The following is a 19,835-nucleotide window of genomic DNA, read 5'->3' as shown; positions in this document are numbered from 1 at the left end:
TTTTCCTAAATATGCAACGCATTTAACACAAATCGTATTATGTCGGGCGTAAAACATGATTTCACAGTGAAAGCGCTGGTACTAAAAGGCTTTTTTTTTTAAAAGATGCACATTTTGTCCTGTGAAGAACAGTGGCTATTCGAGTCACACTAAAAAAGAGAAGAAGCTTCAGGCTTTTCACATTTCATAATAGTAGGTAGGTAGTCAGTTCTTCTGTCGAGGCGATACAAATGTGAAACACTAAGGAGACATGCCGCTTACATACTGTGCCCTGTGCATATGACAAATAAACTTTAATTTGATTTCGTTTTTGAAAATGACTCGCAGCGCAGGCCAACGATGTTGAGCAATACAATACATAAATCAGTGAGCTCTTCGTTCTTACATTTTGTGGAGGGACCCCATTCTGCTTTGGCCCATCATTAATCTCTGTAGCTCACAGACAGGCAATAGATTTCAATAGGCTCTGCGGACGCAGAGGTGGCATTTCGATCGATCTCGGAATAGCTGCTCAATTTTCTGTCTCATTATTGCCAAGTTAGCTCAGATAAGGGGGCAAGAATCTACTTGTACTCCAAGCCTTTCTATTTCGGAGAGATTCACAGATACTCATTTCTGGAGAGAGGTTCTAATTCTAACATTAATAAACCATCCTTGCCCCATGATGTGTTTTTTTGTCTAATAGAGGTTTGGGGCAGATTGTCTGTGCTCATTTTGAGCCTCTCTGGGGATACCTCTTAAAATCAAAGTGGTGTAAAGATACAGCTGACAGCTGATTGGCTGCTTGGCTGACAGATTTCAATGCCTCCTAATGAGACTGTTCCTGCTGCAGATGTGCATTGTCCTTCATCAGCGGCTGGCCACAGCTCCAGATGGCCGATAGGGCCATAAACCTTTGATAACAGACCATCAATAGCCTTGACCTCCCTTTTTTTTCTTGCCAGTTCTCAAAATTGTGTGTCATGTTTCGACCTTTCGGGTCAACCTAGTGTTGTAATGTAGTGTCTGTCAGTTATTCCGTGGCTACGAGGCCCGTATGGGCAGCGGTGGTTCTGGTTACCTTGGTACACAGCTCAGACGCTCGCAGCGCTAATTGGACCATGTCTGGCAGGAGAGAACCAAACAGATGTTCCACAGCATCTGGTTCCAGAACCTTGGACGGACAAACAGACAAGAACACTGTGGTTACGTTTGTTAGCCTCCAACAGCTCAGCTGGGACATTATTAGCCAATTGGGTTTTTAGTTCACATGTGATTTAACAATTTAAATCATCCTCTAAACAGTGTATACTGGAAACTATGGGAAATGTAGATGCTAATGTATTGCATAACAGCCACACTACATTTCACCATATTTCAAGAAGCTACAATACCCCCCGTATAACTTGAGGGATATATAGAGCGTTACAATAAACCAACAAGGCAGATATATATCAACGCAGTATTCCCTAGTCAAAACCATGAAGAACAACTGAAAATGTCATTTTGAAGACACGGTAAGGCTTTCAAAGAGAAATAAGAATATTTTAACTGCCTTTGCAGTACATTTATAACAATATTGTGAGATCAAAAAAAACCTAGTATAACACACCAACCAGCCATGACACCGTAATTCTATCATAGAAGATATTTACTATATACTTATTTATAGCCGTATTGGCTGCCAAATGTCAGGTTGATCAATCACGGTGCAATTTCATCAAGGTTGCAGGGGCCATGCAGGCTGATTAAACAGACTTCCTGGAACAGATGCAAATATCCAAGTGTGAGGGATAGGACAGTATGTTCCCTGGACAAGGAGGAGCCTTGACTGGCGATTTAGCGTAGGACATTTATATTATGGCAAAGGGGGCCTGACTAAACACTGTCATAAGTAATGACCTGGTTGACATCATAAACTGTTCCTTTGGGCATAATGAATGAAGGCAGCTGACAGGGCCGGATGGGATTTAGCTGACGTAGCGTAGCCCCAGTGCCTCTAAATCAACGGCAGACAGTGCATCAAATCAACTGAACTAACACTCGCCGTATGACTTGAAACAGGTCTATACATCATATCAAACTGACAAAGTAATCAGGCAAGAGGGGGCTAGCCGGCAACAGGATCCCAGGTCCAGATTTACCACCACACCTCCCTCTTCCTCCTATTCTCATTCCCTTCCAGTCTTGACAATAAAGCACCGATGCTTGACTGACTCCGATATGGACTCAGATAGGGATATGTGACAGTGTAAAAATGAAACACTTGTGCGCTCGTAGCCATAAATACAGGGGTGGGGTAGAAAAGGAAAAAGGAGAAAAAAAGAAGAAAAAAAGATCTGAGGCTGTCTGTCACAGGCTTTTCTACTATTCATTAGGTGTATCTTCTTAAATGAATATGCAATGAGGGTGCTTCCCCTGTCACTCTCTGATAGCCATCCTTCCCTCTCTCTGACACTAAAACTCATCACAGTCTTGACGTCTCCACTCCACCTCTATACACTAGTGGGGAAAAGATTTAGATATACAGTGGGGTGCAGAAATGTGGGCACCACTGGTTTAAATGTCTGTTACAATTAGCCTAATCTAAGTGATTGAAAGCAAACCTGAACACTAAATGCTACAAAGTTAAACATGACACCTTTCTGCACATTTTAAAGCAAGGTTTCCATTGATTTTCAGTTTTTTAAATCGGGGAACCCTTTGGGATTACCGTATTCTTTGTTACCTTTTGAGAAGATGATTACTAAGGCCCAAACAAGGTGATTTAATCGTTAGGGCTTCAATGAGTCAGGTGAATATAATTCTAGGGTTGAACTATATATTCTGAAGTAACTCCATGCCTTCTAAAGTATCCGACTGAGGTGGCTGTTGTGTCTGGTGTTAAAAACCATGGGTTCCTCTAAACAGTTCATCCAAGAATGTCAGAATCAAGACAGTTCACTTCCACCATCAAGGAGAAGGCTACAAAAAACTCTCGCAACATTTCAAACTACCCATTTCCACTGTCTGAAACATAATCATAAAATGGAAAATAAATGGAACAATGGAAGTCAAGGCAAGATCTGGAAGACCAAGAAAATGTTCAGATAGAATGGCCCAAGATCTGGTGAGAAATGCTCAGAAGAACCCACACATCACTGCAAAAGAGCTGCAAAAAAAGAGTAGCAGACACCGGTCTAGTTGTTCACAGGACAGTCAGCGTACCTTAAACAACAAAGACCTACATGGCAGAGCTGCCAGAAAGAAGCCTTTCCTACGACCTCAACATAAGATTAAGTGTCTGAATTATGCAAAAGAAAACCTTGAGAAACCTGAAGCCTATTGGAACAATGTGCTTTGGACTGACGAAACCGAAATTGAACTTTTTGGCCACAACCAAAGAATGTATGTTTGGAGAACAAAGGGTGAAGCATTTGTAGAGAATACCACCTTGCCAACTGAAGCATGGAGGTGGATCCATTATGCTTTGGGGTTGTGTAGCAGCTGGGGGCACAGGCAATATTGTGCGGGCGGAAGGAAGAATGGATTCCACCAAATATCAAGACATTCTAGAGGCTAATGTTCGATGGACAGTCCAGAAATTGAAGTGTGAGAGATTCTGCCAGGTAGAATGGGGAAAAATTCCCAAAACAAGAATTGAAAGGCTCTTAGCTGGCTACAGGAAGCTTTTGCAAGCTGTTATAGTTGCCCGAGGAGGAGTTACAAAGTACTAGCTGACAGGGTTCCCAACTTTCGCACAAGGCCTTTTTCCTTGTTTTATTATTTTTAAACTGTAAAAAGTTACAAATAATATTAATCTTGCTTTAAAATGTGATGAAATATGTCATGTTTAACTTACAGAGGTTAGGTTTGCTTCTTTTCATATTAATTGTAAAGGGCATTTTGACTATGGGTGCCCACATGTTTGCACCCCACTGTATAAATAAGAAAAACTTACATAAACAGGTTTACAAGTTGCCCGTCTTTAAATGTACATGTAAATCACATTTTTAACCACCATCTGAGCCACACTCCCTTCGCCCCTTCCTTCTGCAAATGGGACTGTTAAAGCACCACTGCAGCTCAATTGTTCCATCAGGTTGTGAATGAAACTGTTGGGAACGGGGGCATTAACAAATCTTCCTAAAGTGATATGAAACATAAATACATCCCAGCCTAGGCCCTGGAGTTAGCCATGATGACATTTATCAGGACCCACAGGCTGACAGTTTAATTTTAGGGGCCTACAGGGAATGTCCGACACTAGCCTTAAATTGTGTTTCCATTTTCTATGGCATATACACCTTAACATTTTAAAGACCTTGTGTAATTGGCAATAAACCTTGGCAATACAGTACAATGTTGGCAATAAAACTGGTTGATAGCTCATGATAGCTACTGAAAATACATGAGGGAGTTTCTGTCATATTTTAGGATATCACATTGGGACTTTAATGTCAGGTTTTGCTACTTGGGTTCAATGGTGCTTTTCAATGATTCCATTTAGATGGCTTAGAAATATATATTGACCCATTAATATCTGGCTAGGCAAGTCAAAGTCATATCAAACCAAATCTGGTTAGCAAATTAGACTGTCAGACATAAATAAAATAATTGTCCACATTGTGGAAAGTGCATCTTTGTTTTAAACTTTTAGTGCAGGATTGCTAAAAACCCTCCTGTTACAGGAGGGATATGGCATTTCAAAATGTTGAATTGCTGTCAATGTAAAACATAAGAAATCCACTCAAAAGCTATATGACATACAGTATGTGTACTGTTTGCAACTGACAGAACAAGAATAAAGTAATACATGTTGTGTGCAACGTAATGTCAGGCATTTTCCTTTCTGACAGGCTACTAAATGTGACCTTTTGATGGGAGATTAAATTACCTCTCTTGACTCCCCTTCCCCCATGGTTGACCTGCTACCACCACTGCCATTTTGATACATAAAATCCATTACTTTCTTGTGTCCCTAAGTTTTGAGTATCACCATTATGTATTGTATCCCAATAATATCGTGTGGTGACCCATGTTGTATACCGTATCTTGAGGTCCTTGCCATGCCCGGCCCTAATCAGCATTCTCTTTCATTTTTTGTTGCTGAGCTTAGATGACAAAATAAGGTAGGGTAGATTCTACTTCTAAACTGACTTGTGGACTCAAGATGTTGATTGTCTTTTTAAATGGAACTTCTCAGGGGACTGTTCAAGTGATCCATGGGCACTTCTCAAGTGTTCCATGTTCAGCTTAAGATTTCTTGACTGGATAGTACAGGACAGGACGAACAGACACAACATGAGGCAGAAGAGGATGGATGACCACCGGACTGGGTCATCACAGACCGTGCTACTAAACAGGATAACTAAACAAACGTTCTCCTAAAACATGATTTTAAACACTATCCATAACCTCACCTCTAACCGCAGGCCTTAAGCCTAACCTTAAATGAAGACAAGTTAGCACATTTCCTTGCTAATCAATTTCAAGGAGGGCAGTGAGACTGGGCAGGTGCAGACTGGCGACAGAGCCGTGGCCAATAAAGAAATGCTCTTGACACGGTAATTGAACCCAGGTCTTCCCTGGGCTTGTAAAAGAAAAGAAAAACGTCCCTATAGAGCTTGAGACAATAAATACAATACTGTGAACAGTCCCCTACACAATCGCATGATGAGAACTTGAACCATAGAATTAGTCCATAAACAGTGCTAAATGAATTGCTAGTAACTGGCAGGAACTGGATTCATATTAGAGGCAGAAACAAACAGCTATAGAGCATTGGAAGTGTATTGAAAGCAGGAAGTCTCCTCATTCTAAAATGCACTGATAACTAGTAATTACTTTCACCTAAATATGGATATACTGTAGCTAGAACAATCACAACAATCATCCCTCCAATCATGCAGATAACTGCGACTGCCTCAAACTTGCACTGACAAGACAATATCATCATTGGCTAATGAGCCATCTGTGCTGCTGAGTCTGAACCAAGCCCCGCATTGATGGTCAACACTGTGGTTTATGATACCTTCTGTTCGGCAATCTGAGTGTTATCATCGTGGACGGTAAAATTATTGATTGCTTAATTAGTCCAGTGATTCTTAAAACATGATCAGGTCGGGCATTTTGTGTGTGTGTGTTTTAGTTTAGTTTAGTTTATTTATTTAGCACACAAGAAATTGTGCAAGGAGGGAACGAAGCCCAGAAGGCTTGTACAGAGTTCCACTCCACGTCAATATCATTGTTTCAAATAAAGCTCATGGGACACTTACTGCACGTCAATAGGAGAAAAGAAACCACAAACAAAATCATATCCATCGGGCAGAAAGGTAGGATAGCACATACAAACACACAAGACAAAAACAAAACAAACAAAAAAAACTGAAAATAGATACAAGGATGGTAAGATTAGTAAAAAAATAAACATAGATTTCCATGTGTGTGTGTATGCCTGCATGCATGCGAAATCCCAAAAGGGCAGACATGTTTTTCACACAACCTTGTGCCCAGAAAGACAATCTGACCACTCAGGATTCATTTAGAGAAGTTTATAATTGTATCTCTGGAACATGTAAACATGACTGCTTACCTTAGTGCAGAACAACTGAATGGCTGTGAAGTCCCATTTCTTGGCATGAGCGGCGTTGTACCTCAATATTGCATTCTGAAATGGAATATTCAACGTCCAATTTCATTCCAAAAGAGTACATTCTGAACTCATCGGTAATCAATTAAGTACGCATGACAGCTTGACATTCCATCTAATAACAGTAATTTCTTACAGATTTCTGCACAAAATCTCATCAATTGCAAAATGATCAGCTCACTTCTGGAATCCTGACGCCACCTACTGGCCATTTTTTGTAACAAGAGGGACCCCCATAAAAGGGTGAAATTGATGAACTGCTACATAGACATTCACTCTTAGCATAAATTATGCAACAATGCCTTTGGTAAAGAGATACTGAAAAGTCAACACACAGCTCTGAAACTCACCTTCAAATCATATGAGCTGGAAAATGTAATTTTCAATGCTCCCTGGATCAACTCCCAGCGACTCTGCACCCTGCCCGCCTCCTGCAACAACAGACCATTAAAAATCATCTGCTCTAAGGTTGATTTTCCTGAAAGCACTAAGATCATCTCAAGAAGGCAAGGCATTACGCATCCATTCCAGGCCGTAGTCGAGACTTGAGATGTTGGTATTGCAAAAAGGGAAACTCACTCCAGATCATGTAGCCTGTACAGCCAGGAATCAGTTTGTCAAAGAATGTGGCAATAGTTTGAATCACTGTTTCAAAAGCAACTCCCTTCTTGTATTCAAGATAATTAGACATCTGCTCAGTTCCTCTCTGCAAAGGGAGTGATCTACGGTATACCCCGAATAGTTCACTTATAAACTTGGCTTGTAGTTTGTGAATTACATTAACACATGAAATCACATTAGAAACTTACCTCATTTGCGACTGGGAACAGGTTCCTCTCGGAGCAGGGTAGTTTCACATGTACGTCGTCCCAGGCGTCTTTGGACCTGGTGGGATAGGGAACAGGAACTTTGCCGTCTTGAAGGAGGTCTGTCTGTCAATGTGAAGATGAATAGAAGAAATGTCACACTGCTCATTGAGTTTCAAGTTTATTGTTACGTCACATTACACACGTGTAAGAGAGTCAAATTCTTAGGCTTCGGTTCCTGACATTGCAGCACAAGACAATAAGGCTATGAGTTGAGTTGCTCCTACACCGTAGTACTGTTAATACACTAGAATTCACATGCAGCTACGTTGTACATTAGTACTGTAACAGCTTTGTAATTGTTTAGTAATGGCGTTGAGCAGTTTGTGTTGTTAGACATTACAAAAAGGGAAATAAGGAGTGTTCCTATTAGTCTACTTACACAAACCACTCAACTCCATTTACAATGTAACAGTTAAACGACTATGTAACACGAAATTACGACATTACTAGCATGCATAATGCCATATTAAAACACTAATTTCTAAGAACCTGCTTTCTTCTCACCCTTATCGTGACAGTGTGACGGTCAGGGACATCCCTCAGCTCGGGAAGACGTCTGCCACACTGGGGCATTCTCTTCAGCTCACTGATGGGGGTCCCGAGCCACTTGGCATTGGCTGGGGGGGAATCTCCGTCTCCATCTTGTACCTGTGGTGGTGGTGGACCAAGTTCCGGCCTGTCACACCTTGCCGGGGGGGGGTTTGACGGAGTTCTTGCGGAGAAGAAGTCTGTTATTTTGGATTTTTTTTTCACAGACCCCTTTGACCGTTCTGAGCGGGATCCTCCCATGTCTTGCTGGTTTAATTCCGCATTGCTCTGGGTCACTGTTTGCTTGTCTCCCCCCCCTGCAGCATCTCTGGCGGGTTGTGAGACAGGCTTGTCTTCCCGGGTCTCTTCTTCCTCCTCCATGTCTATGGTTGGAACTGGTTCCTCAGAGTGGTGGCAGGTCTTGGCCTGTCTCTCTGTGCTCGGAGAGTGAGTGCAGTCAGAGCTGTCTGGACTCTCCATCTCTACTTCCTGGACAGCTCCAGACACATCGGCGGTGGGACTTGTAGTGCTTTTCAAGCAAGCATGCCTCTTTTCAAGTGTACGCCTGAATCTCTGTTGGTTAGAATTGTTTTTCGGATGCAGAGACTTTGTTTTCACACCATGCAGTCCCGACGATGTAGTCTTTGGACTGTGCCCCATCCTTGTTTCGTTATCTTCATTTTCTTTTCTGTGAAAAAGGTTACATTTAGCTTGGTAATTAGCTGAGAGATGCTACCTTTGTCATACTATGGAGTGGGTTTTTTCATGCATACCTTAGTCATTGCACTAAAAACATCAAATGGGGCAAACGGGTATACACCGAGTAGAATACAGTTACCTGTCTCGCTCCATGTTCTCTTCTGTTCTTGCCTCTTTTGACATTTCTGAAGAAACACGAATCACAAGTTGAACTTCTATTGAGGGGGTAAGACTTACACATAAAGAAATTCAAATCACCAATGTTATTAGAGATGGAGTCAGAGTGAAGTCCTACTACATTGTGTGGATGAGATGGGAGACCTGAGATGGAGACCTGGAATGGACAAAGGCCTTGGTTAGGGGCCTGTGACATTACCTTTGACAAGTGACGAAGGAGGCTGCGCAGGACCCCGGGCAGGTGAGGGGGGGGCAACTCTCAGTTTCTTCTTAACCGACTCAAAATCAGTCAGTGCAGTCATGCTTTATGAACAGAGAGACCAGGCATTGGTGAGACAAAAGTGTACTAAACTAGGTTAATGGTTAATAATAAACAACACCACGTGTTTTGTGATATGCCTGTTGCCCCCTAAGGCCGGACAGTCTAGCTATACTGTCTAGTTTGCCAACTAACAATCACTTGGTCCTCTGATCATTAGCTACTCACGTGTAATAATAAACGAAGGTGGAGGTATACTGTCAATACTCACAAGACAACTTCAGTGAATACCACTGAAGTATGTTGGAATGGGTGACGACGATGATGTGTCAAGAACGGTTTCACGCAGAATCCTCTCTTCAGCAATCGTATGAACATAAACATACGGTCTGCAGCCATGTGGCAAAGGATATTTCAGAACATAAAATGCATTGCATAGCAGATGTGACTGTCTGTCTGGCTGAGAGTGTGACAGATTATAGCGTTTAAGTTGCGCAGAGCGCACCTCAGCGTCGCATCTGGACGTTGTTAGTTCAAATAGGATGTGCTCCAAGAAACGTTTACGTTTGTTATACTATAAGCTATCTTATAACGGTGTACTAGCCATATAACACTTATCCTAAACACGGCCTAAATAAGTATGAGGGGCGCGCTGAACTTGTCTTCGGTCACTTCGCTTTCGAAAACAAAAACATCCTAGCCGGCGCTTGTGCTTACGTCATGCTGGTGCGTGCTTACGTCATGCTGGTGCGTGTTCACGAGCGCTCAACCTGCGCAGGGAATTCCAGTAGCTTTGTATTGTATTCACCATTCTAAACACTAGATGGCGCACTCCATTATAACTGTAACTAGGTGACGTACGTAGTCCATTTTTAATAATAATAATAATAATAATAATAACTTTATTTATATAGCACTTTACGTCAAAGTTATTTACAAGTACAATAGGTAAAAAAAAAAAAAAGCTATTTCAATTTTAAAAAACACAATTTCGCACCACAAATATAATAGGTAAAAACTAAAATGTTAAACAAATTTAAAAACAACTATTTCAATTTAAAAACACACATAAATTACAACAGCACAAAAAAACAGCCTATGACATGTAGACAACGCAAAACAGGTGGGTCTTTAGCTTATTTTTAAACACTTTCACTGATTCTGCCTGTCTTTTAGTGGACGTCAATCAAATATCGGTGATTCACTGCAGCCTGCTGTGCTGGAGGAGTGTATTATGATCAACTCAGCTCAGTGTCTTAGGTCAGTCATTATTGGCACTGATGGTGTCAGGCACCTGAAAGACATGTATATTAATATGATGTGAAAAACGAAGTCCATGTTGATCTAATTGGCTCATGCATGCTGTCACAATTATGGAAAAGATAGCAGGTGCCTAATGCATCTCGATATGATGATATTCACTAACTATCCTTCAGCCCATCCTTTGATTATGAGCCCTATTCTTGTTCCACCTGTTTGGTTAGGATGTGTTAGACACTCCCCCTGCTACCCCACCTGTGCGCCTCCGTGGCCACCTGAGCTCGTCATCGCAGCACTAGTCAATGGACAATTACTGGCAAGGATCATGGGGGTAAAAAGTGTCGTTGTGACTTTCGTGTTCCTTCTCTGTTGTATTCTTGGACCAGAGAACAAAGGTGAGTCTGTCTAACCATAGGGTGCAAGCTATGGAAACAAACGCGCACAATATTTTGATCGCACCATCATTATGTTTTCCGCACAAAATAATCTTCCTTCTTCCTTGCTATGGCTCGCTCAGAATGTGTGATCCAGTTGGTCCTATTGTTTCCAAACATGTTTATAAATAAAGGTGTGTAAACGATGATCTGTGGAGCGGACCGGATAGGAAACTTGATATTAGTAGTAACTTCTATTTCACAATCGTTTTTTGCTGCTTAGTTTTTCAGGTGTTTGATTGTTTAATCTTGTGGTGTACAAAGTAGGCCCTGTGCTTAGGAGACTTCTAATATTCAGTTCCAATATACAATGTCTATCCAAAATCTGGAAGTCACAAGGTTTGATTAATTTCTTCATCTTTTCCTTACGACCTACTTTCCAATCTAGTGTGGGATATATATATATGTGTATGTATGTATGTATATATTGTATATAACCTAGCAGTGTCTCTACTTTCAGGTATTTTAGGAGCACAGGTATTTGACGTCTCCAGCTACACAGTAGTATATCCGCAGCTTGTTCAAAGGAGATGGACAAGGGATGCCAGGCCTCCCAGACCAGCAAAGGTACCAAACCATGGATTTGTAGACCCATTTGATTGTAGTTTCCACATCTGTGTTCATGTTTTTGGACTGTGCTTTGTCATTTAATACATTTTAGAGGGAAGGAGCTGAAAGCCTGTCTTACTCGTTGGTCATTAACCAAAAGGAACACTTCCTCCATCTGACAAAGAACAAGTAACTAGGTTTCTATTTACCTAATCGCATAGCTTCTTTTATGATCTCATCCTTTTGGAATGATGGTAATCTTGCATATCCTTTTCTTTGTCAGAGACTTTTTGTACAGAGACTTTGTTCAGTATGCCCGTGATGCCAGTGGGAATGTCGAGCCCTCATATCCAAAGCCAGATGTAAGAAAAACTATTGAACTATTGATTAGTATTCTATAAATACCTCAATCTCAGTATCCAAAGGCAAGTCAGTTATAATGTACATGGGTCTGGTTTAAATTAACAGTCAATGGTGATGTTCTCTGCAGGTGCACTGTTACTACCATGGGCAGGTGGAGGGTCATGTGGATTCGCTGGTGGCACTCTCCACTTGCTCAGGCCTCAGGTTTGTCTCTCACTTCCCTCCTGCTGTGGTATGCCACATTTGTTTTTCTCGTTATCTATTTATAGGATCTTCCCATACACATTTCTTCATTTCTTAGAACCGCCTGACTTTTTCTCAACAGGTGATTGGACGCTGTGGTATGAATGTTCCTCATACTTTGGCTTTTGGGTGTGTTTTTATTTACCTGTTGCTTTCTCTTTAGGGGTGTCATTCTTTTTGGCAATGAGAGTTATGGACTGGAACCAGCACCACAGTCTGCACACAATGAGCACCGCCTCTTCCACCTAAAGCACAGCCACCCAGAGGCCGTCGTCTGTGGGGTGACCGACGAGACATCTCACAGGGAGAGTCACTCATCTTTCAACCCTACACTCTCCATGACTGCACTATTAAGGGTTGGTATGCTTACACTACACAAGCAGTCATAAGAGATGTGAAAGTTCAGGATGAACGTGATGATGATGATGATGATGATGCTGATTGCTGATTCTGTTTGACTGCGAACAATTGGTGCATGTAGGACCTACATTGTAGGTAATCACTCACCCTCTCTTCTTCTTCCCCTTGTATCACCTGATCACAGAGAAAACGGAATTTACCTGAAACTAGATATGTGGAGTTGGTGTTGGTTGCAGACAATCTCCGGGTAAGATACTTTTCATCTATATTCATCAATGTACAGATATGTAAGTTATCATAGGTTTCTGGATATTACAAATATGTGCAGTCCACTTGCATAATTATGAGCCATTTGATTTGGATAACTATTCACACAGTTTAACTTCAAGCAACAAAATGAGACCGCAGTGCGAGAGGAGATGGTGGAACTGGCCAATCTTCTCGATGGGGTGAGAGCTGAGTCACTGAGTTAATTTGCTTTTAAACATACTCTCTTTACACTGCACGACAGGAGCAAACTCAGGGCTTTGGGAGGTTATGTTTGCATTGGTGTATGCAGATTGTCTTCAACTGACATGAACAGTCCGAGTAATTACATCTTTAAATGTATGTTTAGTACTACAAGCAGCTGAATATCCGAGTGGTGTTGGTGGGCCTGGAGATCTTTAAGGAGGCCAACCCCTTCTCTGTGGAGGGCTCTCCTGGGCAGGTGTTGGGGAGGTTTGTCAACTGGAGGAAGACTAGTCTGCTACCCCGGATCAGGCATGACGTCGGTCAGCTCATAATGTGGGTGTGGATATATTTACATATACCATCAGCACATTTCTGTTTTATGTATACTCTGTTAGGGTCCGTCATGATATTACAATTAAAAAGGGCACATTCAAAATCAATTACTGGCATGTTGAAACTGTCCATAAATATCAAAACGGCACTGATAACGATATAAGTGGTTGACCGGTCAGTGACCTCAAGTTTCAATTTGATGTTTATCAGATAAACAAATTAGAGCGGGCTTTTTCATCCGGTACATCATATCACAGTACTCCTTGCAATGTAAGCTGATCCACGCTGCTTTTGTCCTGTAATATTGAAAATATTTCGGCCTCGTTATCTCTTGGTTTCTCAGTGGCCGGGCCAGTGCATATGACGGGGGAATCCTGGGCATGGCGTTTGTGGGCACTGTGTGTTCTGTGGCGTCAGCCGGAGGAATCAATGTGGTTAGTAGAACTAACTCTTTTAACACCTCCTGGAGCCATCTGACTTCATGCTCCTTAACGTTGTGAGCTCATGTCAGCAAACTGATACTGTCTGTATTATTGATGAGCAGCTCTGATGTAAATGGCAGCGGTGCCGTTTATCCTGCAAGCGCATGAATAACACAGGAGTCAAACGGGTTCGAATGATACACAACTGCAATGGACACAATGACAGAATTCCATTGGCCTTTGGCATTCCACAGATTCTTATTATGATATTGTATCATAATATGTTCCATGATGTTCTTCTCCTCCTCCTCCTCCATTTTCAAACGCTCCTCGATAATACTTTCATTGTTGGCAATATTTTTGCAGTGAATGACACAATGTTTGTTTTGCTGTGTGGTTAGATCATAGGCATTTTTGATTCTAAAAAAAATGAAAGGCATATGAAAAACATGATCTAATACAAAATACCCTTTACAGTTTAGCAACAACAATCTGCCCTTCGTCTCTACTGTGGTAGCCCACGAAATGGGTCACAACCTGGGCATGACTCACGATTCCGGCCGCTGCACATGTAACGGACAGCCCTGTATCATGGCTGCCACTGCCAGGTAAAGTAAACTGTCACCGCCACAAGCTAAACCAGCACTCTCCCTGATATTGCCCTTACTGGTTGCGTTGTCTTTATAGAGGCCATCTGCTATTCAGTCTGCTTATGTCAATCTATTAGATATGGAATGAATCGACACTGTTTATATGCTAGTGTTGAGTTATGTAGGCTGACTATAATCCTGCTAGTAGATGACACACTGTCATAGTTGTTTATTTGGCCTTACGTGGGCTGTGTTGTTGTTTCCTTTGCCTCTTACAGTGGCAGCGCTAGCAACTTCAGTACCTGCAGCGGGGATGACTTTGAGAGGCTGATTCTGCGTGGAGGAGGGGTGTGCCTGATGAACCAACCCTCGCTATCAGACATCGTTAACGTGGCTCAATGTGGCAACGGCATGCTGGAGGAAGAAGAGCAGTGTGACTGTGGCACGCCAGAGGTAGTACTTCCTACTGTACCTGTCAGACCACAATGGAGTTATTGTTCCTCACCCCACATCATACAGAAGTTAGAACACAGAATGGATTCATTTGTGATTAATGGAATTGTGATTACATTGTCCTTATGCTGTAATATTTTATAGATTTTTCATTTCATTTATTATTATTATACAGGAAAAGTAACATTACAGATGTTAAGATGTGTTCCAGTTAGACTGGCCTGACTCAGTTAAAACTGGTTTGTAGCAGGTTCCTGTTCTGCAACATACGTGACAGAAACACAAACAATACAGAAGGTAGAATCAGGGACAATCACACAGGGAAGACGACCGGAAAACATGAAACAGTTACACAGCACTATAAGGGGAGGACAAAGGGGAGTGAGTAGGACGGTGTATGTGAGTTGGATAAGTGGTTGCAGGTATGTCCTTCCCGAGGAAGATGGTATTTACAGTATATGCCTGTTTGAAATGTGCCATAGAGGTTATTTGTCTAATGTAATATGGGATGTCATTCCAGATTTTGGTGTATGTGTGAAAAAATTATCTCAGACCGTGATCAGAATTAAAAAAAAGACTTTATTGCCATTACATGTAAACATGTTAGGAATTTGGTTTGGGACAGTGGAGCACGTTTTACAGCAGGACAGGTGCTAGACAGGACAAGACAGTGCAAACCAACATCATAGTGCAAGAGTCATAAATAATATAAATATAAGAAGTGCAAGATCAAGTGTTCAAGTGTTCATGTCCAGACAGTCCAAAGCTCTCTGTGTGGGGGTGGAGGGAGGGTAGATAGATAGGGGTCAGGTCAGAGGGGGGGGGGGGCCCAGCAGCATTTAGGAGCCGGATGGCTGTGGGGAAAAAGCTGTGTGCATGTCGGGCCTTCACAGTTTTTAGAGACCGCACCCTCCTGCCTGAGGGGAGCGGGGCGAAGAGACCCGTGTCCTGGGTGTGCGGGGTCAGCCATGATCTTCCTGGCCCTCCCCAAAGCCCTACTTTTAAACAGGTCCTCAATGGGGCTGTTAAGATCAGAGGCTATTTTGTTACTCTTTGTTATTGCGAAGTGAAGCAGTGTTGACCCAGTAGTGTATTTGTTGTTGTGTTGCAGGAGTGTAAAGACAAGTGCTGTGATGCAGCCACCTGCAGGTTCACCTCAGGCTCTGCCTGTGCTCAAGGAAGCTGCTGCAGGAACTGCCAGGTGAGCTTTACTCTCACTACAGGGCTTAGCGGGCATTCACACTGGGCATTCACTGAAGGCGCTTGAGTTGCTTTTCGTAGTTTTCCATGGGGCAACTCTCTCTTGTTGGAGAGAGTGCAGAGACGCCAGACGCCTTGCTCTGTTTGCAGCCATGGTGCCGTTACAGTGTGAATGCCTGCTTCGATACCACTGACGAGAAGGAAGGAATTCAGATACTGCCCTCAAGACAAAATGATTGATGTCTGCGATGTATAATATGTGAACAATTTGATTACATTTCACTCTTACTCTATCACAAGGATGAAATTATTTGTAACATTCACAGTTGTTTTTAACGGCACACAACGGAAGGCATAGTACATTGTGCTTTGCCTCTGTTCTGTTTGGTGGTAATGTCTATCTAGACACTTTCTTGGTTGTGTTTTAGATCAGAGTTGCAGGAACACCGTGCAGAGGATCTGTCAATTCATGTGACCTGCCAGAGTTCTGCGATGGCAAGACGGCGTTCTGTCCTGAAGACTACTACATCATGGATGGACTATCTTGTGAAAACAACGCAGCGTACTGTTACGAGGGCCGCTGTCAGACTTACGACTTCCAGTGCAGACATCTTTTTGAGACGGGTACAGTACTGTATGTCCTCGAGCAAAAAACAAGCACCGGTGCATCAAATGACACATCCCAAATCAAGGTGTTCACATCAGAAAGCTGTACCTCAGCAGCGCGTGTGCGTGGCGGAACTGCTGCGGCTCTCACGCTTGCGGCTTCCATACTGGCAACGTTTCTGCTGAGACACGCATCTCACGCGTGCTGTATGACTGGTCTAACCCGTTAACATGGGCGCCGGAATTAAACGCACACGCGCTACTGAGCTTGACGTCCACGGTATGAACCGGCCCATAGATATATGACCGGAAATTCCACCAAGGTGGAGCTACTACCATATTAATTGGGCCCATCTGTTACTCTCAGATCTAACTGTCGGGGATAGGTGCTATATGGGACTGGGTATAACAGTTGTAGCAAATCAGGCCGCACATCAATGTATTTTGCATAACCTATTCTTATCTGTGTATTTCCAGGTGCATCAAAGGCAGCAGATATTTGTTTTCAGCATGCCAATACAAAGGGGAATTTGTTTGGGAACTGTGGAGCAGGGTCGACGGGGGAGTATATTAAATGCTCTGTTGCGTAAGTATTTTGAACTAGTTTGTTTTATGGCCGATGGAAATACATTCATAGTTGAAGAACATGTTTTGGAATGTATTGGGAAATAGACAATGGGTCATGTTAGAGATAAAATGGACAAATGGACACTCCCAATAGTGAATGTCTTCTTGTCATTTCGCTAGTAATGCCATGTGTGGGAAGGTGCAGTGCACTGGCGTCGACACCAATAACCCCCCTCCTGGGGTCCAAGTCAGTAATCAAGTTGTTGAGGGGTTTTCGTGTGTGAACGCGGACTTCAACCTTGGTACTGATGTGCTGGACCCTGCTTATGTTAACCCGGGTAGTCCCTGTGCCAAGGGGAAGGTGAGTGCTATGGATTAACATAGTTGTCTCTGTCTCTTCAAAAACAATATTCTTTGGCATGCAAGAGGTGTAGGACACTATCATTGTCGGGTCCCCGGTTCGATTCCGGCCGTCGACATATCCTGCATGTCATCCCCCCTTCTCTCGCACCCATCCTTCCTGTCAATCTCTACTGTTTCTAACCTAGTAAAGCAGAAATTCCCTAAAACATGTCTTTTTTTTAAATTATTCTCTCATCTACCTGTAAAGATACAAAACAAATAATATTAAGGTATTTGATTGACTTGACCAGCTCAGATATGTAATGTCTTTTCTTTCAGACCTGCCTTGACTTTAAGTGTCTAAATGCCTCAGCTCTGCTGCCAAATCTAAACTGTGACGCCCAAAGCACCTGCAGCGGAAACGGGGTAAGAGAGCGTCCTCTAAAAGAGGTTGGACACATTTGCCGAATCTCAAAACTCTCTCCTCTTCTCCTTCTCAAAACGCATCGGGGGAAGAGCCTTGAGACCCTCCCCTCTGATGCATTTGAGCAGGAAGTGAGGAAAGGGGATGTGAGGAATCAAGGAAAGGACTTTTGATTGGGCCATGGTTCAGGCTACCTGATGGGGCCTCCTGGAAGGAGTTGAAAGTATGTACTGTATCTTTCCTCAGGTTTGCAATGACCAGGGGAACTGCCACTGTGGTGATGGCTGGGCACCTCCTCGATGTGACAAGTCGGGCAGAGGTGGCAGTGTGGACAGCGGCCCTGCTCAGATAGGTATGCCTTCCAACCCTTCCGCTCATGTAGATACATTTAATATGGTTAGATATTATCTGATATGTTGTAGCTACATTAATGGATTAGACTGTGACATACATCATAATTGTCCAAAATCTGCCGCCTGACCCCTGGAAACCAGTCACCGCCACTGACTTCCCACCTATCCTCAGACCACTCCCTCAGGAACGGCCTGTTGATCTTCTTCCTTTTGGTGGTGCCCGTCCTGACCCTCCTAGTTCTGGTGCTGCTCTTCGTGTTTAGACGGGACTCCCTGGAGCAATGCTTTAAAAGAAGTCGCTCCAGTCGTTCCAGGTAAACAACGTCACTCCAGCCTAGACAAACTGGTTGTCGCATTACTTAGATGTCAGTGTTTCACAGGTCACATTGAGATAATAATCATTTTAAAATCCTGTCATTTTTAATGGTTCTGAAGTTGCATATCCCATTATAATTTGTAATGTACCACGCAGGTCGCAGCACACGCCAAATGGCCAAGCAAACAGCCAAGCAACTGGCAATGTTCCGAAAAATGCCACACCAAAGCCTCAAGCACAAGTCCCTCCAACTCAGGTAAACACTACAGTGCAACTGAGTATTTGACTGTTTAGTTCGGCCTTGAGAGATTCATACGGAAGTTAAACAGGTTTTTCCACCAACTGCCATGGTCAACTTACGGGAAGAAACAGCTCCCTCAAACAGAACTACTGAATCATCTATAGAGTACAACCTATGTCATGCTGAGGATGAATGAACGAATGCTCAAGAGGTAATTTTTAATTAATTAATTTTACCATTTAGCAGACGCTTTTAATCCAAAGCGACTTACAATTACGAATTACAGGGACATTCCCCCTGGAGTAACTGAGGGCTAAGTGCCTTACTCAAGGGCACACTAGTAGTGGTGTGGTTTCAGGCGGGATTTGAACTCACAACCTTCCGATCACAAGTCCAACTCACTATCCACTAGACTAGACCACCACTACCCCGGCTAGGTACTATGCCATTATCCATCAAGCCCGATATGGGGATGCACATCCTTTTACTGTATACATTTTTATGGATTTAACTGGAGTCGGAAGGACTTGCAGACCCCTCAAATGAATGCCTTCCATAAACATGTAATAACCCTGATTCTCTGTCTCTGATTTCAGGCAATGCCTGCGAATCCATCATCCTCAGACCCGTCTCTCAGGTACCATTATAAGAGGAGATACTGTTGCATGTGGAACACATGTTTTGGAGAAGTGCTGTAATGCGATGGTTAACAACATTGTTTGCCGTTGATAATGTGATAACTTTCATGAAACATAATTATGTTTGTTTTGTTTTTAATATGTCTCTTTTAGGTATGGAGACCTGGATTATTGGAATACACAGACAAACCCTGTCACTCATACACAGACAAACCCTGCTAACCCCCAGCAGGGCCCAGGAGTACCTAGACCAATCCCACACAAGGGTAGCTAGACCAATCCCACACAAGGGTAGCTAGACCAATCCCACACAGGGGTAGCTAGACCAAGCCCACCCTGACATTCTAATCTAACAGCCACTCAATACACTTTTGGTATTTTGTACATATTTTTAGCTTGTATTGGAGAACACATTACATACCTCGCTGTATTTTGATTATTATTGTACAGATCTCTAGATCTCAATCATTTGGCTTACCGAAGGAAAATATTATGTAGGAATTAAATAAGTAGTGAAGTAATAAATGTTTTTACATTTGTATCATG

The 19,835-nt window shown here is 42.6% G+C and overlaps 2 protein-coding genes across 2 annotated transcripts in view; one reads left to right on the top strand and one right to left on the bottom strand.

Annotated features, from left to right (window-relative positions):
- Positions 1-9,549, bottom strand: part of LOC308167274 (poly(ADP-ribose) glycohydrolase) — a 34,038-nt gene extending 24,489 nt beyond the window's left edge. Inside the window, exons 1-8 of the mRNA XM_080541661.1 lie at positions 9,414-9,549; positions 9,083-9,186; positions 8,846-8,891; positions 7,984-8,695; positions 7,420-7,542; positions 6,961-7,041; positions 6,554-6,628; positions 1,061-1,153 (exon numbers count right to left, since the gene is read on the bottom strand). Coding sequence (XP_080397787.1) covers positions 1,061-1,153; positions 6,554-6,628; positions 6,961-7,041; positions 7,420-7,542; positions 7,984-8,695; positions 8,846-8,891; positions 9,083-9,186; positions 9,414-9,541 — 1,362 coding nt within the window. The 5' untranslated portion in view covers positions 9,542-9,549. The remainder of the gene's footprint in view (positions 1-1,060; positions 1,154-6,553; positions 6,629-6,960; positions 7,042-7,419; positions 7,543-7,983; positions 8,696-8,845; positions 8,892-9,082; positions 9,187-9,413) is intronic.
- A 1,828-nt stretch (positions 9,550-11,377) lies between these two features.
- Positions 11,378-19,563, top strand: adam9b (ADAM metallopeptidase domain 9b; the record flags this gene model as incomplete). The annotated part of the gene is made up of 20 exons (XM_080542255.1): positions 11,378-11,403; positions 11,669-11,747; positions 11,876-11,952; positions 12,155-12,347; positions 12,536-12,598; positions 12,729-12,800; positions 12,968-13,137; positions 13,481-13,571; positions 14,037-14,167; positions 14,428-14,602; positions 15,714-15,803; positions 16,231-16,426; positions 16,886-16,994; positions 17,156-17,336; positions 17,657-17,743; positions 17,988-18,093; positions 18,267-18,408; positions 18,567-18,666; positions 19,248-19,288; positions 19,443-19,563. 20 exons carry the CDS (start codon positions 11,378-11,380, stop codon positions 19,561-19,563), a joined length of 2,250 nt encoding a protein of 749 aa, XP_080398381.1.
- Positions 19,564-19,835: the final 272 nt, after the last annotated feature.

The sequence above is a fragment of the Nansenia antarctica genome (assembly GCF_963989245.1).
Source record: "Nansenia antarctica genome assembly, chromosome: 11".
Classification (NCBI taxonomy): domain Eukaryota; kingdom Metazoa; phylum Chordata; class Actinopteri; order Argentiniformes; family Microstomatidae; genus Nansenia; species Nansenia antarctica.
Note: the sequence above shows the minus strand (reverse complement) of the source record. Positions and strands in the feature narration are given on the sequence as shown.